Raw genomic sequence first — 27,291 nt, 5'->3', positions numbered from 1 at the left:
CGCTACTGGCATCGCCTCGACGGCGATGCCGACAAGCGCGGCAACAGAGAGTCGCCTCTCTGTTGCTGGATACCACTCGAGATGGCATGAGAAACATGCCATCCGAAACAAGACAGGCAAGATCATTGCTGTCGAAACCGGAGTGGGTATCTACTCTCCGGGTGGAGAGGGAGTTCCCCTCGACTACGGAAGTGAAGTCGAGGAGGGGGAACTCGAAGGAGACAAGGACATCTTGTCTCCGGGCCACACTGACCCCAATGTGGGTCTGCGTCGTCCACGCGAGGACGACCCGAACGCTTCGAGCTCGAAGCGTTCGCGCAGCGGCAGTGGAACACCGCTCGCTGCCGCTGGAGCCTTGTCGACTCCGCGGGATGGAGATGACTCCACTCCATCCGCTGCTGTTGCGGCCTCGCGCACTGAACCAGTGCGCGAGCCGTGGATGCCGTCTCAGTCTGAGATCGGCAGCCGATTCGGTGCGACCGCGCCACCGAATCTGTACGCGCTGTATTCGTGCAACGCCATCGTTGACGATGACGTCGCGAAGCGAGTACACTTTGATCCGTTAACGAATCAAAGGCGCGACTACTACATCGGGCTCTTCCATGAGCTCCGATGGTTTGCGAGCAAGAAGACTTCTCGCAGGAGCAAAGTGCCCGAGTGGCAGGCACTTTGTCAAAGTTGGAGTGCCTTTGTTGAAAACTTCAACAAGAACCCCGCTGGCTATCGCGACCGGATTAGCCAGGCGCGGGAGCGCTACGAGAAGTTCTCGAAGCGTGGTAAACTTGAACGACTGCACCATGGTGCAGTCGGTATTGGACTTCCTTGTGCAGTGCCTTATGACACTGCTTGTGAGTACTGCTACCCTGGAGCAGTACGCATCACCGAGCGGGACGTCAACGGGTACACGTCCATGTGTGTACCTGACGACCTCAAGACCCTGCGCGCCAGTTTTCAGGCGCAGGCGTCTTCTAGTGCTGCGGATAATCGCAGCACTTATCCTAGTGCTGTAGGCGACTACAGCGCTCGCCCAAGTTTTACGCCCTTCGGCGGAGGTGGCGGTGGCGGCCTTCGTACGCCGTCACCATTTCCGAAATGTCCTCCATCAGGACATTCCGTGATTCCCACGTATCGTGTTGGGGAGGAAATCCTCTCCAACGAATACGAAAATGAACCGGACCTTGGGTCTGGTTCCGATGACCAACAATTCGCTGGACGATCCAGCGAGTTGCCCCGCGTGCGTCTCGCAACGGGGGTGGGGGGGGGGGGGGGGGGGGGGGGGGGGGGCGGGAAGACGCCCCGGGTTTGGTCAACCAAACTTTGAGTCTCGCTTGGAGGCTGTTGAGCGTCTCCAAGCGTCGCAATTCGCTGCTCTGCGTCAGGAGCTGAGCTTGTTAAAGGCTCAGCTCGCGGAGGTTGCGCAGACGACCTCGAACGTAAAGGTCGAGGTCGGGACGAGACTCTCTGGCGTCTCGAAGCGCGTCGCCGCGCTCGAGAGCGCTTTGGCGAGTCACCAGACGTAGGTGACTCGTGCTGCACGTACGGCTTCAGTCGCCCAACGTAAAACGTTGGGTGCAGGCGCATGCTGGACGGTATGTCCAGTGTGTACGCGTTGCCATGCTTCGCCAACACGGTGAATGGCCCAATGAAGCGCGGAGCAAGCTTGCTTGCTCCGAAATCGGAAACTGCATGTTTAGCTAGGTTCTGAGTAGCTAACAGAACTAATGAACCAACTTTGAATTCATTTGTGTTTCCCCTGCCGATGTTATCGGCATTCAGCTTCTGTCGATCGACAGAAGCTGCTATTGTATCTTGGACAAACCGAATTACGGCTTGTCGACGCTGGACAAAGTCCATTGCATCCGAGCTGAACCCCTGGTTCAGTTCGTGCTCCTTGTTCGCAGCAGGCCCGGCCTGCGCGTGATGTTCGTTGTCGTTTAAAGTGTCTACGCCCGTCGTAGACACTGTCTTGTCGTCGCTATGACTGCGCGCAGTACGTGCGCGAGTCGTCACAGCTGATACATTGCTTGTATCAGCGTGCTTATCCGGTTGTTTCGAATTAACCGGATATCCTCCCCCACTTAAGGAAGGAGCTACCGCACCGAGTACGCTCGGTACGCGTGGGTGCCTCATGGCATTCACGTAGAACGGTGTGTGTCCTGTCGAGACATGCACCGAGTTGTTGATGGCGAACTCCGCCATCGGCAAGCAGTCGCTCCATTGATGGAACGAGTGCGCGTAGCTCTTCATGGTGTCAACCAGCACGCGGTTGACACGCTCTGTTTGTCCGTCGGTCTGCGGGTGATCCGCAGTCGACATGGACAACTGCGTCCCAAGAAGTGTAAACACTTCTTGCCAGAATCGCGCTGTAAAGCGCGGATCCCGATCCGACACGATGTCGAGTGGCATACCATGGTGTCTAAACACCATGTCGACAAACAGACATGCCGTCTGTTTGGCTGTCACCTCGGCTGGTACTGCAGCAAGATGCACCATCTTGCTGAAGCGGTCAACAAAGACCACAATACCAGTCCTCCGCTTGTTGTCTTGCGGAAGACCAAAAACAAAGTCCATTGAAATGGACTGCCAGCACTCCGACGGAGTCGGTAGTGATTGAAGCGGAGCCTGCGAGTTGGGCGCAGGCTTCACGTGCTGGCATACCTCGCAAGCACGAACGTACTTGCGTACCCACTTGTACTGGTGACTCCAATAGAAGTCACGCGTGAGAAGCAAATATGTCTTCTCACGGCCAGGATGTCCCGATGTCGGGGCATCGTGGTACTCATACGTGATCTTGAGCTTCAGCTCATGATCATCCGGCACGACAATGCGATCTGCGTTGTCGTCGACTGCGCTGTAAAGCAGCAGACCATTGTGTACACGATAACGGTGTACACGGGCACGAAGGTATTTGGCCAGCTTCTGACGAGACTTGCCAGAAGGTGTGGAGAAGTACTCCAATAATTGCTTCGCATCCGCATCATGTGCGTATGCGGCCTTCACTTCGTCCAGCAAGGACGACGAGGGTGTAGTCGTCCTGACGACGCCAACGCAGTTGGCGTCGGCCTCTTGCACCACATAATCTGGTCGACGCGAAAGCGCGTCGGCCACGACATTCAACCTTCCAGGTTTGTACTCAACCTGGAAGTTGTATTCAGCAAAGAATGACAGCCACCGTGCCATTCTTTGGGATATGTGCGGCGACTTGATCGCCGTACGCAACGATGCGTGGTCGGTGTAGACCACGAATGGTCTACTCCCAAGTAGATACACTCGAAACTTTTCGAGTGCATACTTCATGGCAAGGAGTTCCTTGTCATGTACCGGGTAATTGCGCTCAGCTGGCTTCAGCTGACGCGATTGGTAGTAAACCACACGATCACGACCTTCGTGATCGAGTTGCATCAGTGCGCATCCGATCGCGAAATCGGATGCATCGCACACCACGTGGAATGGGCGATCTTGGTCGGCCACCGCCAAGATCGGCGCCTCAGTCAAGCCCTGCTTGACTGCTTCGAAGGCCTGCTGACAATCAGCAGTCCATTCCCATGCAGCCTCTTTCTTTAAGAGCTGCGACAGCGGGCGAATCCTGCCCGCGTACTTGCTCACGTACTTGCACAAGTACGTGGCGAGTCCAAGGAACTGCCGCAGTTCCTTTACATTTGAAGGCGTAGGCCATTCATTGATCACTCTGACCTTTCCTGGGTCAGGGCGTACGCCGTTCTTCCCCACGAGACACCCAAGTACGGGTATCTCGGTTGCCCCGAAGATACACTTCTTCAGGTTCGCGTAGAGCTTGTGCTTTCGCATGAGCTCAAGCAACTTGCGGAGATGCTCTGTATGCATCTCCACATCCGATTTCCCATTCACAGCCCGGCTGTGAATGAACACGTCGTCGAAATAGCTCGGTGCGAAGTCGCGTACCGAGCGCAACAAGTGCGTGACGCACCTGTTGAACGTCGCTGGGGCGTTCTTCAGCCCCTGCGGCATCACGAGCCACTCCCAGAGCATGCCGCTCGGAGTGCTTACCGCCGTGAGAGGAATATCACTCTCACGCATGAGGATCTGATAGAACCCGTCTCTCAGATCCAGAGTACTGAAGATAGTACTCGAGGTCATCGAATCGATGATCACATCTTTTCGAGGTATCGGCGTCTGTGCCGGTACCGTCGCATCGTTCAGCTTGTTGTACGCATGACCCGCCCTGTGGTTTCTTCACACAGAACGTAGGCGCGCTGTGCGGGGACTTCGATTCCTGCCTTGCGACGACTTTCAAAGAAGTCGTCGATTGCCTTGACTTGCTCACGCGGCAGTGGCCACTGTCGCGTGACGCAGTACTTCGTTCCCGGCACGAGATCAATCTCGTGCTGAACACCCTTATCCTGCGGTAACTCCGCAGGAATGTCGTCCGGGAGTACATCCTTGTACTCACGCAAGACCTTGTAAAAGGGGCTCGCCTTGAGCGAGTCCCAGCCTTGCTCGTCGAAGCGTTCCTTCTTCGACTTCGCGCTGAGGGCGTCCGCGCCCTCAGAGATGAGCTGATTCAGCTCTTCTGCTTCACACGTCATCCTCTCGACGTCCGAGAGGATGCAGATCTGCTCGATGCGTCCATCGTGCAGTTCGCGAGCGAAACGCTTCCAGCTTGTGACTGGGAGCGACATCAACTCCGACGCTAACGTCGGAGGATTATCCAGCCTCATCTTCTTGTATTGGAGACCAATACTTGTACGCGTCAAGACACTCAATGTCTCGACGGTCGTCTCCAACTCCTGTGTCTGCCCGGCAGACACTGCTTGTAGCGTCTCGGTCCCTGACCGAGACTTGCGCAGCTTTTCTCGCTTGCGCCGTTCACTTCTCGTGCGGAGCCCGGCTCCGCGAGTTTCTTCTTGTCCAGGCCCGGCCGTGGACAGTTGTTCCTTGTATTCGCCGGCGGGTTTTACCCGCGGGCGCACGCGTTCAAGCCCGGCTTGATCGCGCACCGCTTCGTCGTGCAGCCCGGCTGCACGCGAGCTCGCAAGCATTTCCGGTGCGGGACGTTTGCAACCGTCCGCACTGCTTGCAGCGTCGGCTCCCAGAGCCGACGCGTCTTCTTTACCTCTACGCCTAACGGCGGAGTGTCTTTTGACCAATTGTGTGTCGACATTACCTGTCGACACTACCGCGTTGCTCCGGACGCTTCGAGACCCTCTCGAATCCGATTGAACCAGGCCCTGCTGATTCGGTTCACATCTTCTCCCAACGACTCTCGCAGTCGTTGGCGTTCGCTTGGGGTGATCGGAGACAGCCGCATTCCGCGCTGTCTCTAGTGGAGGGCCGCATGCACCACGCGGTGCATGTGCTGCGCCGACAGGGCCATCGCTCTCTGTCGCGCTGCTGCTGCTCCCGAAGCGCACGATCGTGCGCTTCGTCCAGTCGATCACCGGATCATGCCGTGCAAGCCACGGCATGCCCAACACCATATCGAACTTATCGTCCAGTTCCAGGACGATAAGCTCGTCGACGAACTCCTTCTCTTGATAAGAGAAGCGTACGCGTACGATACGCTTCTCGGTTCTAACAACGACACCCGTTGCTAGCCTCACTTCCAATAGACTTCGAGGTGTTTCCACCTCCTCGAAGTCAAGCCTTGGAAGGCTCTGCAGTCGAACAAAGTTGTTCGACGCTCCACAGTCCACTAGAGCACGAAGAGACTTCTCTCTCTTCGAGCTTACCTTTAGGATGACAAGGTTCGGCTTGTCATCTTGCAGTGAGATTGACTCTCACTGGGGGCAGCGATCTTCATTGCAGCGTGTTCGATGTCGACACGCTCGATCGCATCACCAGCAGGGCGCCCCGCGCCTGCTGGTCCCTTTAGTTTTTTGATTGCCCGTGACGATACCCAGTATCGCCACGACGGCTCCTCGCCGCGTGCACAGGTGCTGTGCACTCGCGGGCATAGTGACCGATGTTTCCGCAGCGGAAACAACGCACATTCGTTGATCCACGACGCTGCTGGTTCCCAGCAGCGGTCGCACTCGAGAGGTCCATTGGTTCGGGACCTCCCGACGGCCTTGCCACCGGTCGTGGCATCAGCCGTGGGGCGTTCACATGCAGTTTAGCCTGCCGCAGGCTAAACTCTTCTTGCATTGCAAGCGCAATTGCAGCCTCGAGAGTATTTGGATACTCTCGGAAGAGATAGGTCTTCACAGGCCCATCTCTAAGGCCCTTCATGAACGTGACGACCTTTGTCGCCTCGTCAATCGGGTTGGTCACGATGTTCGAGACCAAGTACCGTGCCCTTTGGGCGTAAGCATGCACGTCATGCTTGCCCTGTTGCAGATCGAGGAACTCCGCCCTCGATCGGAACTCGTTTTGCGGGGGCTCAAACGCTAGTTTGAGCTCCTCCTTGAACTCTTCGTACGTGCTAAAGCACGTAGGATCTGTGAGTCGGCGTCCGTACGCCCAACTCCTCGCTCGTCCGCCAAGACATGACATGGCGAACGCAACCTTCGACAACGGGTCGACGATACGTCGAGCCGTAATGGCAGTGTCGACCTCGACAAGCCAACGGAGGAGAGGCTCGCCCTCTCTTCCAACGTAGCTGCTTACGTGGAGTTTCAATGACTCCACGCGCGGTGTGGCCGATGGCGACACCGAAGTTCGAGCAGCGGTTTCACGCTGTTCCTTCACGATGAAACCCAGAGCAACACCGTGTTGCTCCGTCGGTGATAGCGTTCGCAACATCGTTGCTACCGCCGCTTCCCCAATGACTGTTGACAGTCGTTGGAGGGCCTCCCACTCTGGTTCCGACAGGTGGGGGCAGTCTGCACGCGCAACATGCGTTGCAGACGTGTTTGGGCTACCCACGGACATGTTACTGTCCGAGGGCAGGTTCTCAGCCCCGCGTTCGTATTCCATACGAACGTGTTAGTCGGTCGTTGGACGGACTACGAAGTGCTACCAGGTGTAATGGGTCTGCTTAGACCCACTACTTAAGCTTACACGTGTGCGCACGTGTGGGAGGAAGCGTAGGAGTAATTTACTTAAGTTCAGTATACTTGTATCCACAAGTATACTTAAACCTAGATAAACGAACCAAACGAAAGCTTTGGTGGTAAATGAGAACTGTATTGATTGTAAATGGGGTTTCCTCCTAAAACTGATATTTCTAATGAGAGGTTCTGCCATTGGATGGCTGGCAGAACCCCTATCTATTGAATGACTCTCATTGGTAGAAAGGTGTTACTTTCTACCAGTCATATGCCTCTTGCTATGAATGTGGACCACCCTGTGGTGGTCACCTGAATGTATGCCTTAGTGCATGTTGCACTAAGGTAGGAGGTGAACCGAATGTGTAGCCCCGCTACACGTCGTCACTCTCTCCTGAGCTGAAGATCTCGTAGTCGCTGGAGTGTTCATTGGTGGCCAAGTAGTTCACGTCAACCTTGACGCGGCGGCGCAGAACTGCCCGCGGCTCGTCCGTCTTCTGCTCCTCCTTAGTGTCCGGGTCGGAGAGTTGCCGCAGGCTGGCGGTCGCCGCATGCTCTGGCTCGGCCGGCTGGAGCACGCTCTGCGACAGTCCGAATGCCCTGATCTCCTCTCCCTGCGAGAGCTCGACCGGCGTCGGCACGACGGCGTCCTCGTTGTCGCTCGCCTGTCCGAAAAGTGTGTCCAGTGTGCCCTGGGTGAGCGTGACGCTCATGTTGACCTGGGACGGCCGCGCGTCGTCGTCCGAAGTGTTGGCGTCGCGCTCGTCGTCGTCCGATGCACTCAGGTGCAGCGCTCTCTCGTTTTCTTTGATCTCATCCTGCGCGTTCTCGTTCTCATCGGTCTCGTGCTCCGTGGTATCGACGTGCTTGTGCTGCGCGGTATCGTCCTGCTCGTTCTCGTTGAGCAGACCCGAGGTCAGCGCATGCGCCACGACCGCCGCCTCGCCAATGAAATGGCTGCTGCCATCAGGAGTGGTGTACGTCCAGTCGCTCGCCAGTCCGCTGGGCCGCTTTGCCGTCCAGCCAGCCGCGCGCAGTTGCCGCCACAGGTGGGGGAAGTCGACGTCGTGGGTGGCGGCGGCGGCGGGGGCCGTTCGGCGGCTGGCACGGATGCGCACCATCGGGCAGATTCGGAAATGAGGAGATCCGGTCCACTCATCTTTTGGACGTGCTCGCTGTTCCCCTTCCCCTCCTCCGTCATGCCCCGTTTCTAAACGAGCGATTCTGACCTCTCCGATCTTATTTTTCAAAATGACTTGATTAAAGTATGGCCCGAGTCATTCCCTGTCCCTGTCGTTCCAATGTTGTAACTTACGACATAACAAAAAAGATGTTGTAAGATACGACGTTGGGAATCAGGGGGTTAACGAGACCCAACTAATCAATTCCTACTAATATAAAACAACTCCGGTGAAATCCCTGGTTCGAATCCGGGCACGCGCACCAGTTGTGACGAAGTCGATGAAAAACATTCTCGCCCAAGTGTATAGCGGTAGCCTAGACTTAGTCCTGAAACTTAAGCCTGGGGGTGTAAACCCTGAACGCAGTTCCTTGAAACCGTGATTCAGAGTGGCGTGGCACCTTGTGTATTCCCTATCGGCGTCGATTGCTTCGGGGGGAAGCCCGGATATATCACCACAATGAGTTGTCAAATACAAATAGGCCTTGAAAATGCTGAGCGTAACGTCCACTTCCTGAACGCACTTCTTCAATGTCTGGAACCGGTATCGAGAACTCGGAACAAACACCACTTTCAGATACCCAATACAAATACAGAGTTATATACAACACTTATTCTTATAGACCCTTGAACGGTGGGTCTGAACACCATTCAACTAAGGCTAAGTCCAGGATACTGGTCAATCCTGAAACCTTTTCTTCACACGCGCACCACCCTCAGATGAGGGAAATAATACACACCAATACAATCCTATCTCAAACGCAGTCTATCAAATATTCCTGGGGATGACTGCTACTATCACCCAAGAAGGCCTTGTTAATATGAAATGAAAAAAAAACTTACCGTACGCGCAGCGGGTCCAACTAATAAAAGAAATGCAAGGATCACGTCAAATACTTACGTGAATGATCCCCTCGCAACTGGGCTTTGAATCTTGTAGAGAGCCCCGCACCGAACTGCCCTTAACTGAACGGCGGACCCGTGTCCTGCTTGTCAGAAGCTCACTTACTTTGAGCGACTTGCGTAGTAGGGGGTTAAACGAACTCTGATTGTTATCTTTGCTAGCCGATCGCTAGCTTCTTCGTAAAGGGTATCTGTTTGTCTTCGTTCTTTTGTGTTCTTCTGTGTTCTTCCTAGCGACCTTCTGACTTTGACTTGGCTTGAGTATACTGGCTGACACTTCGTGGGTTCACTTTCCATCGTCAAGGAGTCAAATCCTCGCATTGGGTCCTGGGTTGTCTGAACGTGGGTTCTTCAAACCTACTTTCAAGTTACTTGACCTTGAACATCATTTTCAGGTTCCAATTTCTTGAACGTAGATACTTCAAACTCACGCTCAGGGTTCTTCAACTTGGACATTTAGCTGAAACCAGTGTGTACGACCTCATAGTACAGGATAGTCTTGAGCACGTATAATACATGCGTTCAGACATCCGCGTTCAGACATCTGCGTTCAGACATCTAATGTGATCAAGGTCTCATGACCAAAATCATACTTCATTGTGAGGGTCCACATGGCATTTCTTCAACGGACTTTTTGTTTGTCTGGCGTCTGGTGACTAATGTGCACGGATATTCACACGCTCAGGCTTTAGGCAAGGCGGGACACCATATGTGATACATTCACATAGGCATTTTCGACTCCATTGGGTTAACCCGCTTGAGGACGGGGTTGATTCAGATATAGATCCAATTTCAGGCCGAATCTGACCTTTCAAATCTGGGGGCCCATCTTAAAGCCTGACCGCATCCGTTCCGCAGAACACAGTCGAATTCCACATTCAACATGCGCAATGCACATAACCAATAATCAAAAATTTCAGTAGCCAATCAAATATCAGCATATATTCACGTCACTGGTTACCCATTGATTCCAATCGAGAAATTGCACTCAGTCTCGTGTCACTCGTCTTGCCAGTTCTCGTTCTCATACTCATCGTTGTCGTCATAGTTGTTCTCGGTGCTATCGTCGATCGTACTCTTTTCAACTTCAGCCCCTGTATGACCACCATGTAACGGGTCTAATCACATCTGCCCGCCGACGGAATCGTACTCTTTTGTGCTTGCTGCGGTGGACTTCCAGTAGTCCTCTTCGTTACAACTCCAACACACTGTAGGCCACTGCAAAGTAGCCGGAACCCTCGTCCCTATTTATTCAACTTCAACTCAACCTCAACCTCAATTCGTACTTTGTCCTGTTCCGTATGTGCACTCGTACACGTACACGAACTCGAACACGGAAGGTGTGGATTCCCCATCACGTCTCCGATATCAAATCCGTTCACGTACATGTCTACTAGTCGAACACGGAGGTCGTGAATTCCCTGCTATCGCCTTGAGCTCACACAAAAACTCGAACTCGTACCCGTCTTCAACCTTAAATTCGTTCGTCGTATATCGCATTTATGCCCCAGCTCACGTCCTTTGTTGTCGCTTGGCCCTCATGTGTTCCTCAACGCGACTTCGTAAGTGTTAACTGCACTTGGACCCTCGAGCTCAAATCCAGAAGTGAGCGCCATCTCACTTGGCCCCAGTGGTTCGACCTCCTCTCCACTCGTTCTTCACGCCTGTTCGTGGACTCGCCACCGCCCCTCAAAGCGACCCTCTGCGCCAAAGATCTCGTTGGTGCGGCTCTCGACTCTGGTAGCGTGCGACCACTTACGCCCTCGATGTACCCATTGTCTTTTCGCTCACGTCCTGCTTCACCGTGTGCTGTCACCATGCCCCACCGCTGTTCAACTTCATTACACAGGCATCGCTTGAAGATACGGAGCAACGTGTTCGAGTCAAATTCATTAATCGTTTCCATCAATAAAACGAATTTTGAATACTGCACAGCTTATCTTAAACGTTATAGCCCTGATACTAAAACTCTAGCATAATAATTCCACTGGAACCTCGAGCTGGAATTAGACTGCGGTAGATACCAAGGTTAAGTGGCCCTCTATTTGATGTTTATGCTTCTAGCATATTAATTCCATCGTTGAAATGTTGGTGTACTAAGTACACATTAAACTTCAGAACGAATTCAGGCACAACACCATAGGCATTGCCAATCGAATTCACCGAATTATCTACAACGAGTAATTTAAACTTGGTACAATGAAAGCTGTTCAAGTGTCTTTAATCGGATAACAGGTATCAAGGGATTGCGATTTTATAAGTAATCCAGGCAGCTAATCTCAAGTGTACTTGAATACGGATAGAGAACCCATTTTAAAACTCTTAGTGCTATGGTACTTATACTCCACAAATGCTCGAGGACATGGGCCAGTTCTCCATTGGAAATACCTCGCTTCATCGAGTGTCGATGAAATTAATGATGATAATTGGCCTTCTATTTGGTGTTATGTTATTTTCCTATAGAAGCCTTGTAATGTGTTAGACGCGACTTGATGTCTTTTGTCTGTCTTGGAGCGCTTTGCTTTTGGTCGTGGCATTCGAATCGGCGGAGATATGCGGGTAGCGGGACTGATGTTCCTGGTGGGTCTCGTAGGTTGTAGTTTTTTGCTGTCTGCGCTTTCGCCAATAGACGTACTGCTTCGAGGCTTGAGTTCCCCATTGGACGACAAAAAACTGATGGAGTTCTTGGTCCATTTGTTATTCTGGGATATGGTCTTCCTTTTGGCGTTGAAATGCTTCTGGACTGTTTTGTCCACAGTGTCAATTCGAACATACGTTTTTGCTGCTACCTCGCGGTGTTTGAACGCTTGGAACCCTTTCGCAGTGTCGATGAAATCAGCATTGCATCTTGTTTTTGCTACGTAATGAGTTGTGATATCGGTACTATTTCGACCCCAACGCTATCTTCTGGCTAATGCATGGGCTTTCGTTCTTCTCAAAGCTATTCATAAGAGATATGAACAGCAGAAGGAAGTGTATTCGTTGGCGTAGATCTTTGAGATCGTTCCATAATTATGATGGCTCATCGGGTCTGACGTTTATAAAGTTTGTAAAGCTAGAGACAAACATTCTGTATTTTTAAACCAGAAAAATAGTATTGGAGTCGAAATGTTACCACTGGCACCACCAGTCAATGAGTGCTTAACCCTTCTAAGCGATGTTTCCGCTGGATATCTTAATGTATCGCTGGATCATTTCATCAGCTGGAGCCACATCACTGAGCATATTGGAAAGTTCTGCAGGGCTTCTTTTCTCATGCACCCACGTGTTGAGCATCGCATTCTGCAAGTCCGTGGCCAGTTTCTCCGTACTCGAGATCTTCTTCGCCGCATCGAACATCTCCAAAAGAGATCGATCGTTGTAGCTGGTTCTTAAACCATCGATCACATTTGCTTTCTTGTCGGGGTACCGTTGGTTGAAGTCATCCAGATACTTGACCCAAGTTTCGAAACGTGGATTAAGAAGAACATTTTCGTCCATCTTGGGGTAATATAGAATCCATCTGAAAGTAGCATCTGGAGTCTGCTGGTTTACGAGCCAACGCTTTACTAGTCCCTCCTGCACCATTTTAGCGATTTTCACAGTGCTTGGATTTCGCAGCCCCTTGTCAACCATTGGTTCAACGCCATTATCCATGTAGCTCCTATGAAGTGCATAGTACCAATCAGTTTTCTTCGCCGGGTTTCCTTGGTCAAACTTCTTCACGTAGTTGAGCCAAGTCTTGAACAGCGGGTTCCCGATAACATTATCCCATGCATCGCCCAGTCCAAGTGTCTCGAAGACGTCATACGGAGATTTCCTGCTGGCGAGGTAACTCTGGATCTTCTCCGTCTGCAATTTGCTGGCAGTGCTTTCGAGATTCGGAAACTTCTTCGCCTCCTCGAGGATTTTGATCAATGGTTTGTCTTTGCACTTGGTCGTCAACGTCTTGAACAAGTTCGTTTGCTTCCCCGGATGTTTGTTGTTGTAGACGTTCATGTACGAGCCCCATGTCTTATACAGCGGATTGCCGAAGAAATTGTCTGGTGCTTTGTCAAGTTTCAGCAGCGTGAAGACGTCGTCCGATGATTTACCACTGGTCAGCCAGACTTGCATCTGCAGAGTCTCCAACTTTGTTGCGACTGCCTTCGTACTGTCAAGTGTCTTTCCGAAAGCAATAATCGTTGCCAAAGGTTCATCCTCGAACCTCTTCGTCAAAAGATGAAGCAGAGCAGTTTTCTCCGCGGGGTATTGTGCGTTGAAATCATCCAGGTACTTGACCCAAGTGCTGAAAAGCGGACTCGTCATCAGACTATCCTCTACGTTGCCAAGTCCCATCTGAATGAACGCATCATCCGGCGATTTCCCACTCTTCAGCCATCCCTGAAGCTGCTGGGCCTCCAACTTGGTGGCGATGCTCTTTGTTTTGTCCGACTTCTTGGCGGCATCAAGCATCTTGAATAGGATATCATCATGGTAGTAAGTCGTCAACGTTGGGATCGTCGATGCTGCCTTCTCCGGGTTCAGTGCGTTAACGTCGTCCACGTACGTGACCCACGAGGTAAACTTCGGGTTTGTGAGAATTGAACTTCCTGTCTTTTGGAGATCAAACAGACGAAAGACGTCGTCGGGGGACTTTCCGACGGTAGCCCAGTGCTGCATCTGCTCGGCTTGCAGCCTGGTGGCGAGATTTTCTTGCCTTGGGACCTCTTTGGCAGCTTCAAGCAATTTATACAGTGCATCATCGCCGTATTGAGTCGTCAGCGTCGAGATCGCCGACGTCGCTTTGGCTGGGTACTTGGCGCTCAAATCATCCACGTACTTGATCCACCCGACAAACTGCGGGTCATAAAACAGATAACCCCCAGCCTTGGTAAGCTTCATGCGCGAGAAAACGGTATCCGCATTTTTGCCGCTGCTAAGCCATTTCTGGAGCTTTCCATCGGTGATTGTGGAAGAGAATATCAACGCTTTAAGCTTCTCGCTAGTGGACACTGAGAGTCCCGCTCTCTCTTCGCCCTTATCTGGACCTGATAATGTACGCGAACTGGAAAAATCGATGAGACCGGTTTTAGAGTATTGCGCTGTTGCACTGGTATCGGTTCTTGGAAGCACGCAGGATATAGTTAATAATGCAATAAGCATACAGCAGCGCATCCTTCCACGTGCCGTTGTCACTTGATCTCCGGCACAGAGATCAAGTTCGGAAATGAGAGAGACATACAAGATGCGAGATCAAGAACCAGCTGGTCCTGTGGGGTCAATACGAAAGCATGAGCAGTGGGGAGCCTGTTTCTAATCGCAACCTACAATACATGTACTACATTATATTGTTGTCTGGGTTCATGAAGTCACCCTCCCCTTTCAATCATTCCACCCGACAGATTCACGCGGTACACGATGACGGTCACGCAATCGTCGAATGCTCCAGCAACACCATCTCATATTGTTATCGGGAGCTGATGCATCTTCACGCAATCCGTAGGTACGTCACGCATGGTAAGCTGCTACAGTTTGCGATTTTTAGCTGGAGATGTCTATATGATCTCCTTCTAACAGTGTTTGCTCGCCAGCAACGACTTCAAGGGCCACCATGCGCTCTCGTGTTATCGGCTACTGTCGCCCTTGTTCCAAGCTTTGATGTGGTTTGCTTCGGAGGTTGCACACTCCACGTTCACAACCTCCACCCGTGCTTGTACGGACATTACTCACCAGAACAACGAACCCGCGAAGAGGTTCTTAAGAACTGACCAGACGGTGGAGAAGGGTGAAGACTCGGACGAAGCGGAGAGACTGTACATACCTGGGCTCGAGACGGCCACGAACTATCTCAAGTCGATGATCGGGCCGACCGTTGCCAGCCCAAAACAACTCAAGGCCTGGCTCGTGGGTGGAGAATCTTCGGACGACGTCTTCGAGTTTCTCAAGCTGGATCAGGCCGGAGACAACCTCCTTACGAACCCCAACTTGGACGGTTGGGTCACATCTTGTAATCGTACAGTTTTTTTCGTTCCGGTACTTGACCAAGCGGTGGACTTTGGGTTAACAAGCAGATTATTATCCTGCTGTGAGCTTCTTCAGACTTATATATATGTATGTAAATGTTGTCAACAGCGATGAAGCTGTGATACAATCCAGGAAAGAGCGACCCAAACTCATGCACGAAGAATGTGGCCACAAAGTCTGATTTCGGAGCACTTGAAATGGCTGAAGTCCGAATTTGTATGAGACTGATTAATTACTGAATCCTCTTCTCAAAATTTATGTCCAATTGCTCATTTTGAGCGAAGCAAGACCATCAAAAGCAACGCTTTTGAACGACACAGAAACGAATTTCTGACAGGTTTAACTGCCGTCGGTCTCCAGCCGCCGGTCATCCGAATTTAATTTTGATCATTCAAAACTCACGAGCGATATGAAGATGGTCGCTATTATACTCAGTGTACCTCAGCAAGCAGATATTTCAGTGTTGGTATTTCGTGCATTTAGCAGAGAACATAATAACACGATCCTGAAAGCAAGCATTAGAAAACTGTTATCGAGAAGTGCTACCAAATCGTCAGCGTCCCCAAACTTTGAACTCTGTCAACATTTCAGTATTTGACGATGCCATTACTGGTGCAATTTGAAGAACTCGTTGTATCCGCGCCAAATCTGCGCATCGGGGTTGGTCATCCAAGTCGCTTTGTTCATCTTCAGTATTTTCCAGATCTGCGACGGTTTTGCGCCTTCACTTAGCCACATGGCGAACTGCGCCATCTGCAAGTCGGTAGCCATTTTACGCGTGCTGGGTACGTGTTTCGCAGCTTCAAGCGCTTTCGCGAGCAGCTCGTCCCCGTAAGATATCGTCATAGTCTTGACCAGAGTTGTTTCCTTCGCAGGATTTCCCCGGTTAAACACGTTCATGTAGGTCACGAAGGCGTTCAAATTCGGACTGGTTAGCAGCTTACTCACTCCTTCGTCGAGCTTGAGCAGCTCGAACATGTTGTCGACAGATCTCTGATTCCTCGGTCTCACCTGCAATTTCTTGAGGATATCATTTGCACTGGAGGTCTTCTTCACCGCTTCGAGAACTTTTTGAAGAGCTTCATCGCCATAGTGAAACGTCCATGTCGTGGCCTTCCCTGAGACCGTCGAGACGCTTGAGATGCTTATCGTCCGTTCTCCGTCGTCGTTTTCACCGCGCGTTCGTAGTTTTCTTTTGACGTCAAGATCGTACTGGTCGGCAGAGACTAAGTCACCCAAACCCACCGTCGAATCCGTAGTCGCCGAGGTAGCTTCGCTGGCTACGAGTAGAACGGCATTAAGCAGCAACGCAATGAAGAGGGAACGCATGGCAGTGAAGTCGTAGTCGCTCCCGGAAATTAGGCAAGTTGAGAAGTGAGGGAAGTGCCGTAAGCATAGCTGCTCTTTTATAATACATGGACCTTATTAATGTACGGAATTCATGCAATCATATGACACATTGTGCCCGATTGGAGCACCTCCTACATGTATGCATTAACATATTCGCTGGGGATTGGGACTCCCTCACCTTCTAGTGATACTACATATGGTGCGTCGTCCCGTGGTGATGCTGTTTGTGGTGGTCATTCCTCCCGCAAAAGCTTTACAGTATAATTTCAGTGTTTCATTCTTCAATTCGCCTCGCAACGCTCAGTTCACACCCAAATCCAACCAAACCACCATGCGTCTGCACTGGATCGTGGCTTTGGCCCTCGTCGCGTGCGTCAATTTCGCCTCCGCGTCAACAATCTCGAAGACGACCGCACAAAAGTCCCAGACGGTGGCTCGTGTTCTCAAGGCTAACCGAAACGAATTTCCCCTCAAGACGTTACTGAGGGCTGACAGCGCACACGATGAAAATGGCGAAGAACGAGCAGTCAGCGTCTCCGGTCTGGCCGGCGCGATTAAGTCGAAGACGTCAGCGATCAAGGAGAGCGCCAAACTCAATTTGTGGCTAACTACGAGAAAGTCTGCGCCTCAGGTTTTCAAACTCCTGAAGATCGACGACACGATAAATGACGTGCTGGCGAACCCGAAGATGAACGTTTTGGCCAAGTATATATCGATGTACAACAAGAAGAACCCCAACAACCAAGTGTCGATGGTTGACTTGCTCTCGGCTCGTTATGGGGGAGAGGCAGCTGTGGCTAGGATGTTCGTCAAGGCGAAACAATCTGAAGCTACGACGAGCCTGGCCACGAAGTTGCAGGCTGAACAGGTCGCGGGCTGGCTGAAAAATGACAAGTCTACAGACGACGTTTTCAAAATCCTGCTGCTTGACGACGCAAATGCCAACCCTCTTGGGACCCGGCGCTTGACAGCATGGCTGAACTACATGTCCGAGTTCAATCGACTGAACCCTGAAAAGAAAACGACTATGCTGCAGACATTTTCGACCGCCTACGGTGGAGATAAAGGTGTAGCAAAGTTTCTTTATGCTTCCCAGTATATGTATGGTTCCGAGACCATGGCGAAGAAGTTGGAGACGGCACTCTTCATGAAATGGGCTAAGGACAGACTGAAGCCAGGTCAAGTCACGAAGAATGTGCTCAATCTGAACGACAACAATCGGCCTTACGCGCCAATGCTAAAGCGCTACCAGGCCTTCTTCAAGAAGAAAGTAGATTAGATCCCCCATTCAGCGTGGTTGAGCGACGTCTTTACTTTCGTAATGTTCGGAGACTGGTAAAGCAGGCTCCTTAAAAATCGCACTCTTATACTCAAGTAGGACGACTGGTCTGCAAAGAGAAGAAACGATGTGGGCTACTTAAATGAGTAAACTGCGAGCGATGGAAAACGTGGTACTTGCTTGTTGTTTATTTCCTTACGAGCTACGCACGAGCGCGCATTGGGGGAGGAGAGTGTACAAGCCAACTGTAGTGGATGCCAGATATTTCATCTTGGTGTCACCACGCCTGCGGACAAGCTACCCTAGCATGTGATCACAGATGACCCAGATGTGTCTGACGGTCGCCAGCCTCAGGCAATGTGTCGCCATATTCTAACCGGTCTGGCTGTCAGTGCCAGATCCGGCCTACATGAGGAACTTAGTATATCGAAGTGCATGTAGCATCCAGGACTCTGTCCACTACATTCCGGCTCTTACTTCGTCAGCTCCATGGGGACGCCCTTAAATCAAGCCGACCGAAGTAGACCAGAGCGAAGGGCTGGTTAGCATCGGACCCGGACCTCACTTCTCAACTTTCCATCTAGCTACCAATCCATCAATACACTCGGCTTAGTTCCGTGCGGGGTGGCTCCCGCATCGTCGTGTGTTTACAGATCGGTACTTCTACCCGGGAAACACGACAAAGAATTCTTTAGTAGAAGAATTGCATGTTTCCATCACGCAAGTCACTTGGGGCAAAAAGATGTATTGTTTGCTGCGGTCGAGTCGGAGGACGTGGTGAGGCGGGTTCGAGTGCTGCGAACGATGTGCGAACGGAAGTGAGCTACGATAACTACACGCTCTACTCTAAACTTGACCTGGCGACCTTGTCGCAGTCTGCGATGAAGCAGCACGTCGTCCGCTTCTTATGCTTCCGGAAATAGGAGTATCCTTCCTGGATACTTCCACTACATGTATTATAATCAAATGGTCAGTGTATAACCATTATCCGGATACGATGAACGGAAGCTGGAGATTCTTGCAGCAGTATAGGGTTGTAGGAACAAGCAAAAGTACTCCTGTATTCGCCGATAATCTCACGCCATAACGATTTCTACGAGCTGGAATGCCCTCCACAAGAAACAAACATGATGATCCCGACGTTGGTGAGCGAGAGCGACTGTTAGATTTTGGTCAGATCCACATGACGACTGAAAACGGCTGGAGTTGAAGCATGCGCAGTTCGCAATTAGCGCCAAAGGGCACAAGTGGCTCAGGGATCATCTTCGGCGCCTTCGGATCCGGATCTTTCTTCTCGGCGCGAACTCCCCCGCGTGTGGCCGAGATGGAGAGAGGAGGTGAGTTCTATGCGACGGGCACGGTGTCGGCTATCTGCCTGGCGTTTGCCACACAAGAATCAGCCTGGGCGTGTGGAGTGGTGACCCCTGCGCGTTTTCAAGATCATCACCAAGGCGCGGCGGACCTGGCGAACCCTTCGCGTTCAAGATATAGCTGCCAAGGCACAGAGGACCCGGTAAACCCTCTAGTGCTCAAGACTCACTACCAAGTCGCAAGGACAAGGTGACCCCTCGCGCTCAGCTCAACGCCAACGTACGGAGGGCCTGGTGTCCTCTTCGTGTCCAAGATCTCACACCGACAGCGCTTGGGGCCTGGTGAGCCCGTCGCGTTTCCGTTCAAGCACCAAAGCACAGAGGACTTGGTGGCCCTCCTGTGCACCTGTTCTCCACCGCGGCGAGAGGACTTGGTGACCCTCTTGCTTCCATAACTCCGACGAATACTGAGCCAAGGAGTCCTCACTCGCATCTTCCTCACCACCTAGATTTCCAATGGAGGTCTCAAGACGACGTTTAACGGTGTCTCGTCGGGGCCGATGGTTCAGGGGTACATGTGCCGAGTTAAGTGGCCTTCTATTTGATATTTATGTTATTCCTATAGAAGGTATTCCAGCATTGTATCTGGGGTTTTGAAAGTTGAATTGTCGGGTCGGGTGTGTTTTCGTCAGTGTCCGAACTGCTTTTGCTGGTGTGCTCCATTGCACACCAAAGAAACGCCGTAGCTTGTGGCCCAGTTCCTGGATGGGACTGTCGCTCTTTGTTGTCTCCGGTTTTCCACTGAGGGCCTTCTGGATTGTTTTATCCACACTGTCAATGTGGAGGTACGTCTCTGCTGCGCCTCCGAGCTTCTTGAGTTCTTGGAGCGCTTTGCCCAGGATTTTCACCGCGTTGGCTTGTCTGGTTCCTTGGGTCGGGAACCTGATGCTTGATGCTGCCCAAATTACCAATCCAAAGGTTGGTCATCGTTTCTACAGGATTATCAGGATCTACCTTGTGCTGTCTGAAGGGATAGTGTAAGCAGGATCGACGGGAAAAACTCAGTCTCTCTCTCGAAATACCAGGTCATTAGCTGGGAAACTAGCTCATTTAGCGATTTGATCTCTTCCGAGCCCATACCATGTTCATAGACCATGAGAGTCACCGTTGCTCCATGCATTGTAGCCAGCCACTGGTTCCACGTTAGTTCAGACTTTGAAGAATCTATACCGCGCTTTTTGACCTTAAACGGCATCAATTTAGGCCATTCAGCAAACTGAGGTGTCTCCACACTCCAGACCCCGTCGTTCTTTATTGCTTGCATCTTCACACGAGGAGAGAACTGTTCCCACTGAACGAGCTTCCGCTAAAAGTGATATCATTCAGCTGACATATCACGCTGGTTGATCGATGACTTCACGATGGTCGATGACTTCACGATGGGCCGTTCAAGCTGTTGGTAAAGCCCAACATGTGTAGCTGTATAATATATCCTGTTGTCGTAGGAGCCACTTGTTGCCTGGGTCGCCAAAGGAGCCGCCGTTGCACAGAACCACTGTGGCTGGTACAGTCATTGAACTTACCGTCTGTCCCGCTGGAGCAGGCGCTTCTTCACTCGTCGGCGACAATCCGGACTGAGGAGAAGGGCTGCTCTTGTGCGGTACTTCATCGCTCGTCGGCGGCCGTTCGGGCGGAGAAGAGCTTCCCCCGCGTGACACCCCTTCGCTCGTTGGCAGCCATTCGGGTTGACGAGAAGTCAAGTTGTATGGTAGCTTCGAGTCACATTTGCTTGAGTGTTTGCTCAAGGTCCCGTGCCACTTCGACGTGACCTGCTTGACATGCGATTCGGATCGCATCTTGAATGCACGAGTCCCCTCTGGACTCTTTACAGACAATCTCAACCAGCCACTGGACCACTTCAAGATGCCCATACTTGGCGGCGCTACGCAACGCATTCGCCGGCATCCGCTCGCTCCGGTTCGCGTAGAGCCATTGCACAACGACCAAGTGGCCGTTGGCCGCTGCACTGCTCATGGCGTGTTTGGTGCATCCTTCTGGTCGGTTTTCGTGTAGGAAGCGCACAACGTCGAGGTGGCCCTTCCCGGCAGCATAATCCATCGCCTCCGTGCTGCAAGGCTCACTGCGGTTGTCATGGATCCACTGCACCATATCTAGTCGACCACTGGCTGCTGCGTAGTTCATGGCTCGATACGTGCAACCTTCACTGCGGTTCGCATGCAACCACTGCATAACAGGGAGATGGCCATGTTCCGCTGCCGTGTCCATGAGGAATCGTCCACAGCGACTCGATCCTTCGTGGCCTTCACCCCATGAAGTGCGTCCTGGGTAGCACTCGTTCAGCCATTCGAGGACGTGCACGAACCCTCGAATGACAGCGGCCGCTGCCATGTACTGACCATTGGCCCAGTCCGGGTCGCGAGCTGCTGCATATTCCAGTGCTCGTCTCGGCAGCCCCAATCTGCACGCACGCCCAACTTTCTTGCGCGATGAGAACGGATCTAGGTACTGGTCCACAAGCGTCACGGCGTGAGACAGCGATCCCACGTTGCGCTTCGAGAGACATTCGCGACAGACAACGAGAGCTGTCGTGAGTTCTGGGAACTCCTGTCGCTTTGGGGTCTCTATCATCGCCACGTGTAAATCGAGAATGGAGCTACAGGCTGAAGTGCCATCTCGGTGGAGTCAGCAAGAGGCTTCATCCGTTTTTGCAACCGATCGAAACGGACATCCGCTGGATGGGATTTGCCACACTGACGTTTACTGGCGAGATGTGGTGGCTCAGCAATGTGCTGTCGCTGCTGAGGGTGAGCCGCACTCACTCAAGTTCGTCAGGTACTCAAAGAACTCGGGCAGGTCGACAGTGACTCCATGTTGTGGGAGACAGATATGTTTGCTTAATGCGCTGGTAAGACGGCTTGGTAGGTTTGTCCACTGTAGTGAAAGCCACGCTTGTTAGTTCTGGATCTCGATAGGGTAATTGTTACATGTATTCTATTGTGCACTTCTAGTTTGGCATGTTGCGGCCTAGGAGGGCGAAGGCGCTAGTCTAGATGGGTCTCGTGACCGCTCTCCGAGGCTCACGACATCTCGCAATGCTGCTACGATTTGTGAGCTTGCCGGGACAGCAAAGCGCCTGGCGAGATCATCACGGTCAGCGCACGCAGCAAGTCGCCCGGACGGCAGTTCCACCACGTAGGCCAGTACGAAGGCAAGCATGGACCGCAGCCGAGACGCTGCAGTGTCATCGCTCAGGCTTTGTCCGATAGACTGCACAGTCACTTTGAGCACCGCCACAAACTTGGCCACAAACTGAGTGAACACCTTCTCGACAGTTTCAATGCGTCCCTCCTTCATCGAGAGCAATTCGCACACAGCAAACACATCCAGTGACGATCCCAAAACCTTCAGGCAGAATGTGGTAGCTTGCCAGACGATATCCCACAGCACGAGACCAGTCATCTTCAACGGGGAAGCTGCTGTACAGCTCAAGTCACCAGCCGCGACGCACTCGGAGAAAGAGCTCGTGAACTCTGACAAGCACTGCAACAGTCCAGTCGTCTGGAGCTCCCACTCTGCAACACTGGGGATCTTGGACTCACTGCCGGCGTGCTTCGACATTGTAGCAATGCATCTCTTTAATGAGCGGTACCGCTGCTCTTCTTCGCGTAGCTGTGTCTCTTCTTGGTTGGCAGCGCGAGTGACAGGTGCTACAATCGCAGTCGTGGCAGCTGTCGTAAGCAGTGACGAAGAACGAAGAGCGTTCACTGTTGTCTTGGAACCCCAGCCTGCTTCCTTCAGGAGACTCTTGTTCCTGAACGCCAGTCGCTTCACAAACTCAGTCTGGGAGCTTCTCGGTACTAAGGTTTTCAGAGCTCCGCGAGTTCGCTGCAGCGCCACGAACACGATTGAACTGGTCAGCGTTGGGTGTGAGGATGGCGGCATGAACGGAGGAATGGCCGCAGTAACACGATCTTCTCCGAGACGGAGAGCTTCTTGAAGTGCTGCGACAACAGTTGACCTCACCTCCTGACGAGTCTTTGAAGTGATCAGCATCTGGAACGAAGCACGGGCGGCGGTTGCAGCGTCTTCATCTTGTGTGGCTGTCCGCCCAATGGAGAGCAGCCCGCTCTCGGACGCACATCGATCGACCAGCACATCAGCTCGTGGAGTTACAAGTTGGGCCATGACGTGCTCACACACGTCTGTCGTCACGTTTCCCACAACAAATTCCACTACCGCCTTCAGCTTCGGATGCACCTTGAAAACCGCCTCGGAAAGCTTGTCGTTTTCTTCCTGGAGCGGCGATAAAGTGCCGGGGAACGCCGTTGTCGGTGACTTCACTCCGGAGGTGGCTGAGTACCCATCGTTGTCATGCTTTGAAGTAAAAGACGAGATACCACCGTTCTGGTCATCCTGGATCACCACCTGCAAGGGTCGGAGTTTGCGGATGGGTGTGACCAGCTGGCCTTTAGTTATTCGTCCAGTGCCAGTCGAGAGTTTCCTGCGTGGTAATGGCTGCGCACGAGTCTGAATGAACCCACGCAAGTCTTCCAGTTCGCTCACGCAGCTCTGGACAAACACTTGGCTGTACAGGAATGGCAGGTGATCTTCTCCTTCTCCATCCTCTGACGAGACTCCACCCTCCTTTGTGAGCGCCAAACGCACGTTAGACGGCGGAAGGAGTTCTTCAGACAGATAGTCGCCGTTATGTATGAAGCCAGCGTCCAGCTTCATTACGTGGAAGATGCGCTCGATTTGCATCGCAATGTAGAGTCCTGTCTCGCCCAGGGAGTTCAATCGCGGCGACCGATACAGGAGCTGCAGCAACACCACAAGTTGCTTGAAGTAGGTCGTTCCTGAAGACAGTTTATCCAGCGAAAGCATCGTCAGATAGTCACACAGCCACGGGATGCACTTGGAGATGGATGCCTGGAGGATGCTGTTCTCCAGCAACTTCTTAACGTCGAGACTGGAGTCGCGCGCCACCTCTAGTGTGCTGATGCCTTCACGCTCGACAGCCTTGAACGCAGCATTTTGCTCAGAGAGCTGGCGAATCGAGGACGTGACTTCCCATTGCGGCGAGAAGCGCAGATACCCGAGGAATTTTGCCATCACCTTGAGTCTTAACACCATTTCTGTGAAGTTGTTCCGAGCATCAGCAGAGGGGGAGGTGTTTTCTCGAATGGCGTAGAATTGCCGCTCTAACTGGTGTTTGACAAGCTCGGAGAACTCGTAGCTATCACAGCTGTGCAGGAAGTGAAAGAAGAAGAGCTGGTTGTCCGTAAAAAAACTCTTCATCCGATCAAGCGTTGCCGTGAACTTTTTGGTTGCGTCGTCTTCGTTGGTGGTAACTCTCGTGTCCTGCCGGGGTTTCCATGGCGAATTGTTGTTTCCCTTGCCGCCAGTCCTGCTGTTGCTATTGCCTGAGCCGTTCGAGCCGGCGTTGTCACTACTGGTACGCACATGCGGTGACTTATTCAAAGGCTTTTGGTTTGAAAAGCGCCGATGCAGCTTGCGCAAACGGTCCGGGTTCTTCACCACGAGTTTATCCTCCATGATCTTCAGCACAAGTTCCTTATCGCTTTCACCGAAGGGGTTGGAACCCACTTGCAGTAATTCCTGGACGAAGAATTTGGCGAACCACCACCTGTTCTCAGGAAAGACCTCAGCTAGCAACTCCCGCGCAAGCGCAATAGCTGCTGCTGCCACACCTGCATTCTCGATGCCGACGAGACTGTGCTGCTTCTGCTGGAATTGACGCAGTAAGCTGAGAAAGCCGTCCCGGACCTTCTCGCGGTTTGTGTACAGGAGGGATTCCGCCGGCGTCCGGTAGTGCAGGCGCGAGTCGGTCTCTTCGTTGAAAGGGAGTGCGAAGTCTCGCACGGCACTTGCTTTCATCTCAACTGGCAGCTGACAGCCGACTCGAGCACTTTCAGCCACTCGGAGCTCCTCGCGCTGGCGAGACACTTGGTCAAGTCGCTCCAACATGGACGAGCAGATGCCCTCGGCGTCGTGCAGGCTGTGCTCGACTAACTTGAGCAGGTCCGAGCCAAGATGTGTCAGCACCGGCTCAATCTCATGAAACACGATCTCTGCGAAGTCGAGACAGTGGTCACGCCAGCAAAACTCCGACGGAGCTTCGCAGTTGCTACCACCATCACTCCCCGGCTGCTCCTCATTGCTGCTGCAAGCCGTGCAATTGGCCCGATACAGCAGACTAATGAGCACCTGCAGCTCGGCGCACGTACTGCTCACAAACCGCTCTCTGATCAAAAACCCGTACAGCCTCGCCGCTTGTCGGTTCACCTTGAAGTCCGACGACGAAGCTCCCTTCTTCACATTAATTGTCTTCTTGGCGGGACTCTCCTCTTCCTGATTAGACGGGGTCTCCCTCTTCTCCTGCTGGATATGGGTCTCCTGTCGTAAATGGGTCTCTTGGTTCGATGTCTTCTTCTGCGACACCGGAATTTTCTTCTTGGGTCTCACCTGCATCACTCCTTCCTTAATCACCTGCTGTCCCCACACGTTGGTCCCGCCCATCCTCTTCTCCAGTAGCGACCTCTTGGCCCACGCGGGCGGGCGCGTGCTCTCTGACGAACCCAAAGGAGGGAACGCGATGGTTGCAGGAACCGGACGCGCCACCGATGTGGTCGTCAACAGGGTCGTCGTGATCCTCCGCTTCACGGGCTTCAATTGCGGGAACTCGTGCTCGAATGACTGCAACGCATCCATTTCGATCTCAGGTTTGGTCGTTGGACCAATTTCTGGTGCGAAATGGTCCTCGGAGACCCGCGCGTTTGCGTGCAATTGCGTCTGCCCGTGCACAAAGTCCAGGAAAATGGGTACAAAGTCGTCCACGCGCACGCGCCCGAGCGGCAACTGGACGGAGGCGCTTCTGGCGCTTGTGCGGGCCTCGCATGACGCCAGGGGCCGCGCGGGGTCGACGCAGTGGAATTGGCGCACACTGTGCTGGATGCCGCGCAGCTCCACGTCCGAGAGACCGCCCACGGCCGCCCAGAGAGACGCGCCGTCCGATGAGCTCCGCGCCATTTTTTCGAAATTGGGCGGTTACGATTGGTGGAAAAAATAGCGGGTGGACCTAAAACGAGCGCCCATTTTGACGACTTTTTTACCTGTATTTAGCAAGCTGGTTATGTTATTAGGGTTTGAGATCTTTATGCGATGCAGGCATGATAATATTTATTGAGACGAGAGGTTGCTCTATCTTACTTAGGAAGGCAAAATGGGCGATTCCGGTTACCTGGCCATTTACTCACTCAAATGCATGCAAGACCCACTTGCAGTTTAATCTCGATTTGATGTCCAAATTGTGCTTCCAGTGGGTATTGTGTGGAACGAAGGTACCGGTGTGCGAAGTCATGGAAAGGGTGAGCTGAACGCACTCAGGATCGATTCGAGTAGAGAACAGGCATTCGGGCTTGCTTCGGTCCGAATGCATGACCGAGTTGTCGCCCGGCATTATTATACTTCGAAGTATTATTGTGCTTTGCAATCGTTTTGGGAAAACGAGATAGGACTTGGTGGATTCAAACGTGCCATGTGGTTGATTTACGATAAACCAAGGTGCATAAAATCGGGCTGGCGTATATTTACGCTAAAACAGCCATTTTTGTGCTTTTGAAAGGGCAATAACGGCAGGGTTGCAACAATTCAGTTGTCAGCCCCAGGCATCGTTAAATCTCACGCCAATCGAAAATGCGATCGACTGCATTACTAGGGCCATTCGTCATAGTCATGCATGTGCCTGCAGCACATGACAAGCTTTCAAGTTCCGAAACTCGATCTTCTGCCGGGGGCTCAACCTTCACGACGTCTCATCAGACTCTTGCGAGATGGAACCATTTTCGTCGTCCGAACCGGATTCCGATCCGGACCACTCGGAGTCTTCTTCCCCATCCGAAAGCACTTCCACATCACCGTCCTGATTCGCTTGGTGCGCCTCCTGAACGGCGGATCCAAAAGTGGCTTCTTCTTGGGCCATCGACTCCTTCGCTTCTTGGGCTGTCTTGCGCTTCGCAGCGTTCGCCTTCCGAGCATTCCTGACGACCTCATCCAAAGTCGCCTGCTCCTCCGGAGGCAGCCCTTGCACTCGACGTGATGATCGGGACGCATCGCCGCGTTCGAATCCCTCACGTCCACCTTCGCATGTGCTTTCACTTCCAGCCATAATAACCACGGTTAGAAGATTAGTTAGCACCCAGTCCCCTAGAACTCAATCAATAATATAAGAACAACTCGGTGAAATCACTAGACGTCCAAATCCGGGCACGTGCACTA

The 27,291-nt window shown here is 52.4% G+C and overlaps 4 protein-coding genes across 4 annotated transcripts; 2 read left to right on the top strand and 2 right to left on the bottom strand.

Moving 5' to 3' along the window:
• Positions 1-14,667: 14,667 nt before the first annotated feature.
• On the top strand, positions 14,668-15,147 carry KRP23_12689 (uncharacterized protein; the record flags this gene model as incomplete). Its single annotated transcript, XM_067895984.1, has 1 exon — positions 14,668-15,147. The coding sequence occupies one exon, from the start codon at positions 14,668-14,670 to the stop codon at positions 15,145-15,147; it is 480 nt and encodes a 159-aa protein (XP_067739597.1).
• A 492-nt stretch (positions 15,148-15,639) lies between these two features.
• On the bottom strand, positions 15,640-16,362 carry KRP23_12688 (RxLR effector protein PSR2; the record flags this gene model as incomplete). The annotated part of the gene is made up of 1 exon (XM_067895983.1): positions 15,640-16,362. One exon carries the CDS (start codon positions 16,360-16,362, stop codon positions 15,640-15,642), a length of 723 nt encoding a protein of 240 aa, XP_067739596.1.
• Positions 16,363-16,579: 217 nt separating this feature from the next.
• KRP23_12687 (RxLR effector protein PSR2) lies at positions 16,580-17,662 on the top strand (the record flags this gene model as incomplete). The annotated part of the gene is made up of 1 exon (XM_067895982.1): positions 16,580-17,662. One exon carries the CDS (start codon positions 16,580-16,582, stop codon positions 17,660-17,662), a length of 1,083 nt encoding a protein of 360 aa, XP_067739595.1.
• A 4,355-nt stretch (positions 17,663-22,017) lies between these two features.
• KRP23_12686 (uncharacterized protein) lies at positions 22,018-26,043 on the bottom strand (the record flags this gene model as incomplete). Its single annotated transcript, XM_067883319.1, has 1 exon — positions 22,018-26,043. The coding sequence occupies one exon, from the start codon at positions 26,041-26,043 to the stop codon at positions 22,018-22,020; it is 4,026 nt and encodes a 1,341-aa protein (XP_067739594.1).
• Positions 26,044-27,291: the final 1,248 nt, after the last annotated feature.

Source organism: Phytophthora ramorum, assembly GCF_020800215.1.
Source record: "Phytophthora ramorum isolate Pr-102 chromosome Unknown Phyram_PR-102_s0015, whole genome shotgun sequence".
NCBI classification, from domain to species: domain Eukaryota; phylum Oomycota; class Peronosporomycetes; order Peronosporales; family Peronosporaceae; genus Phytophthora; species Phytophthora ramorum.
This window is presented reverse-complemented; position numbering and strand designations above follow the sequence as displayed.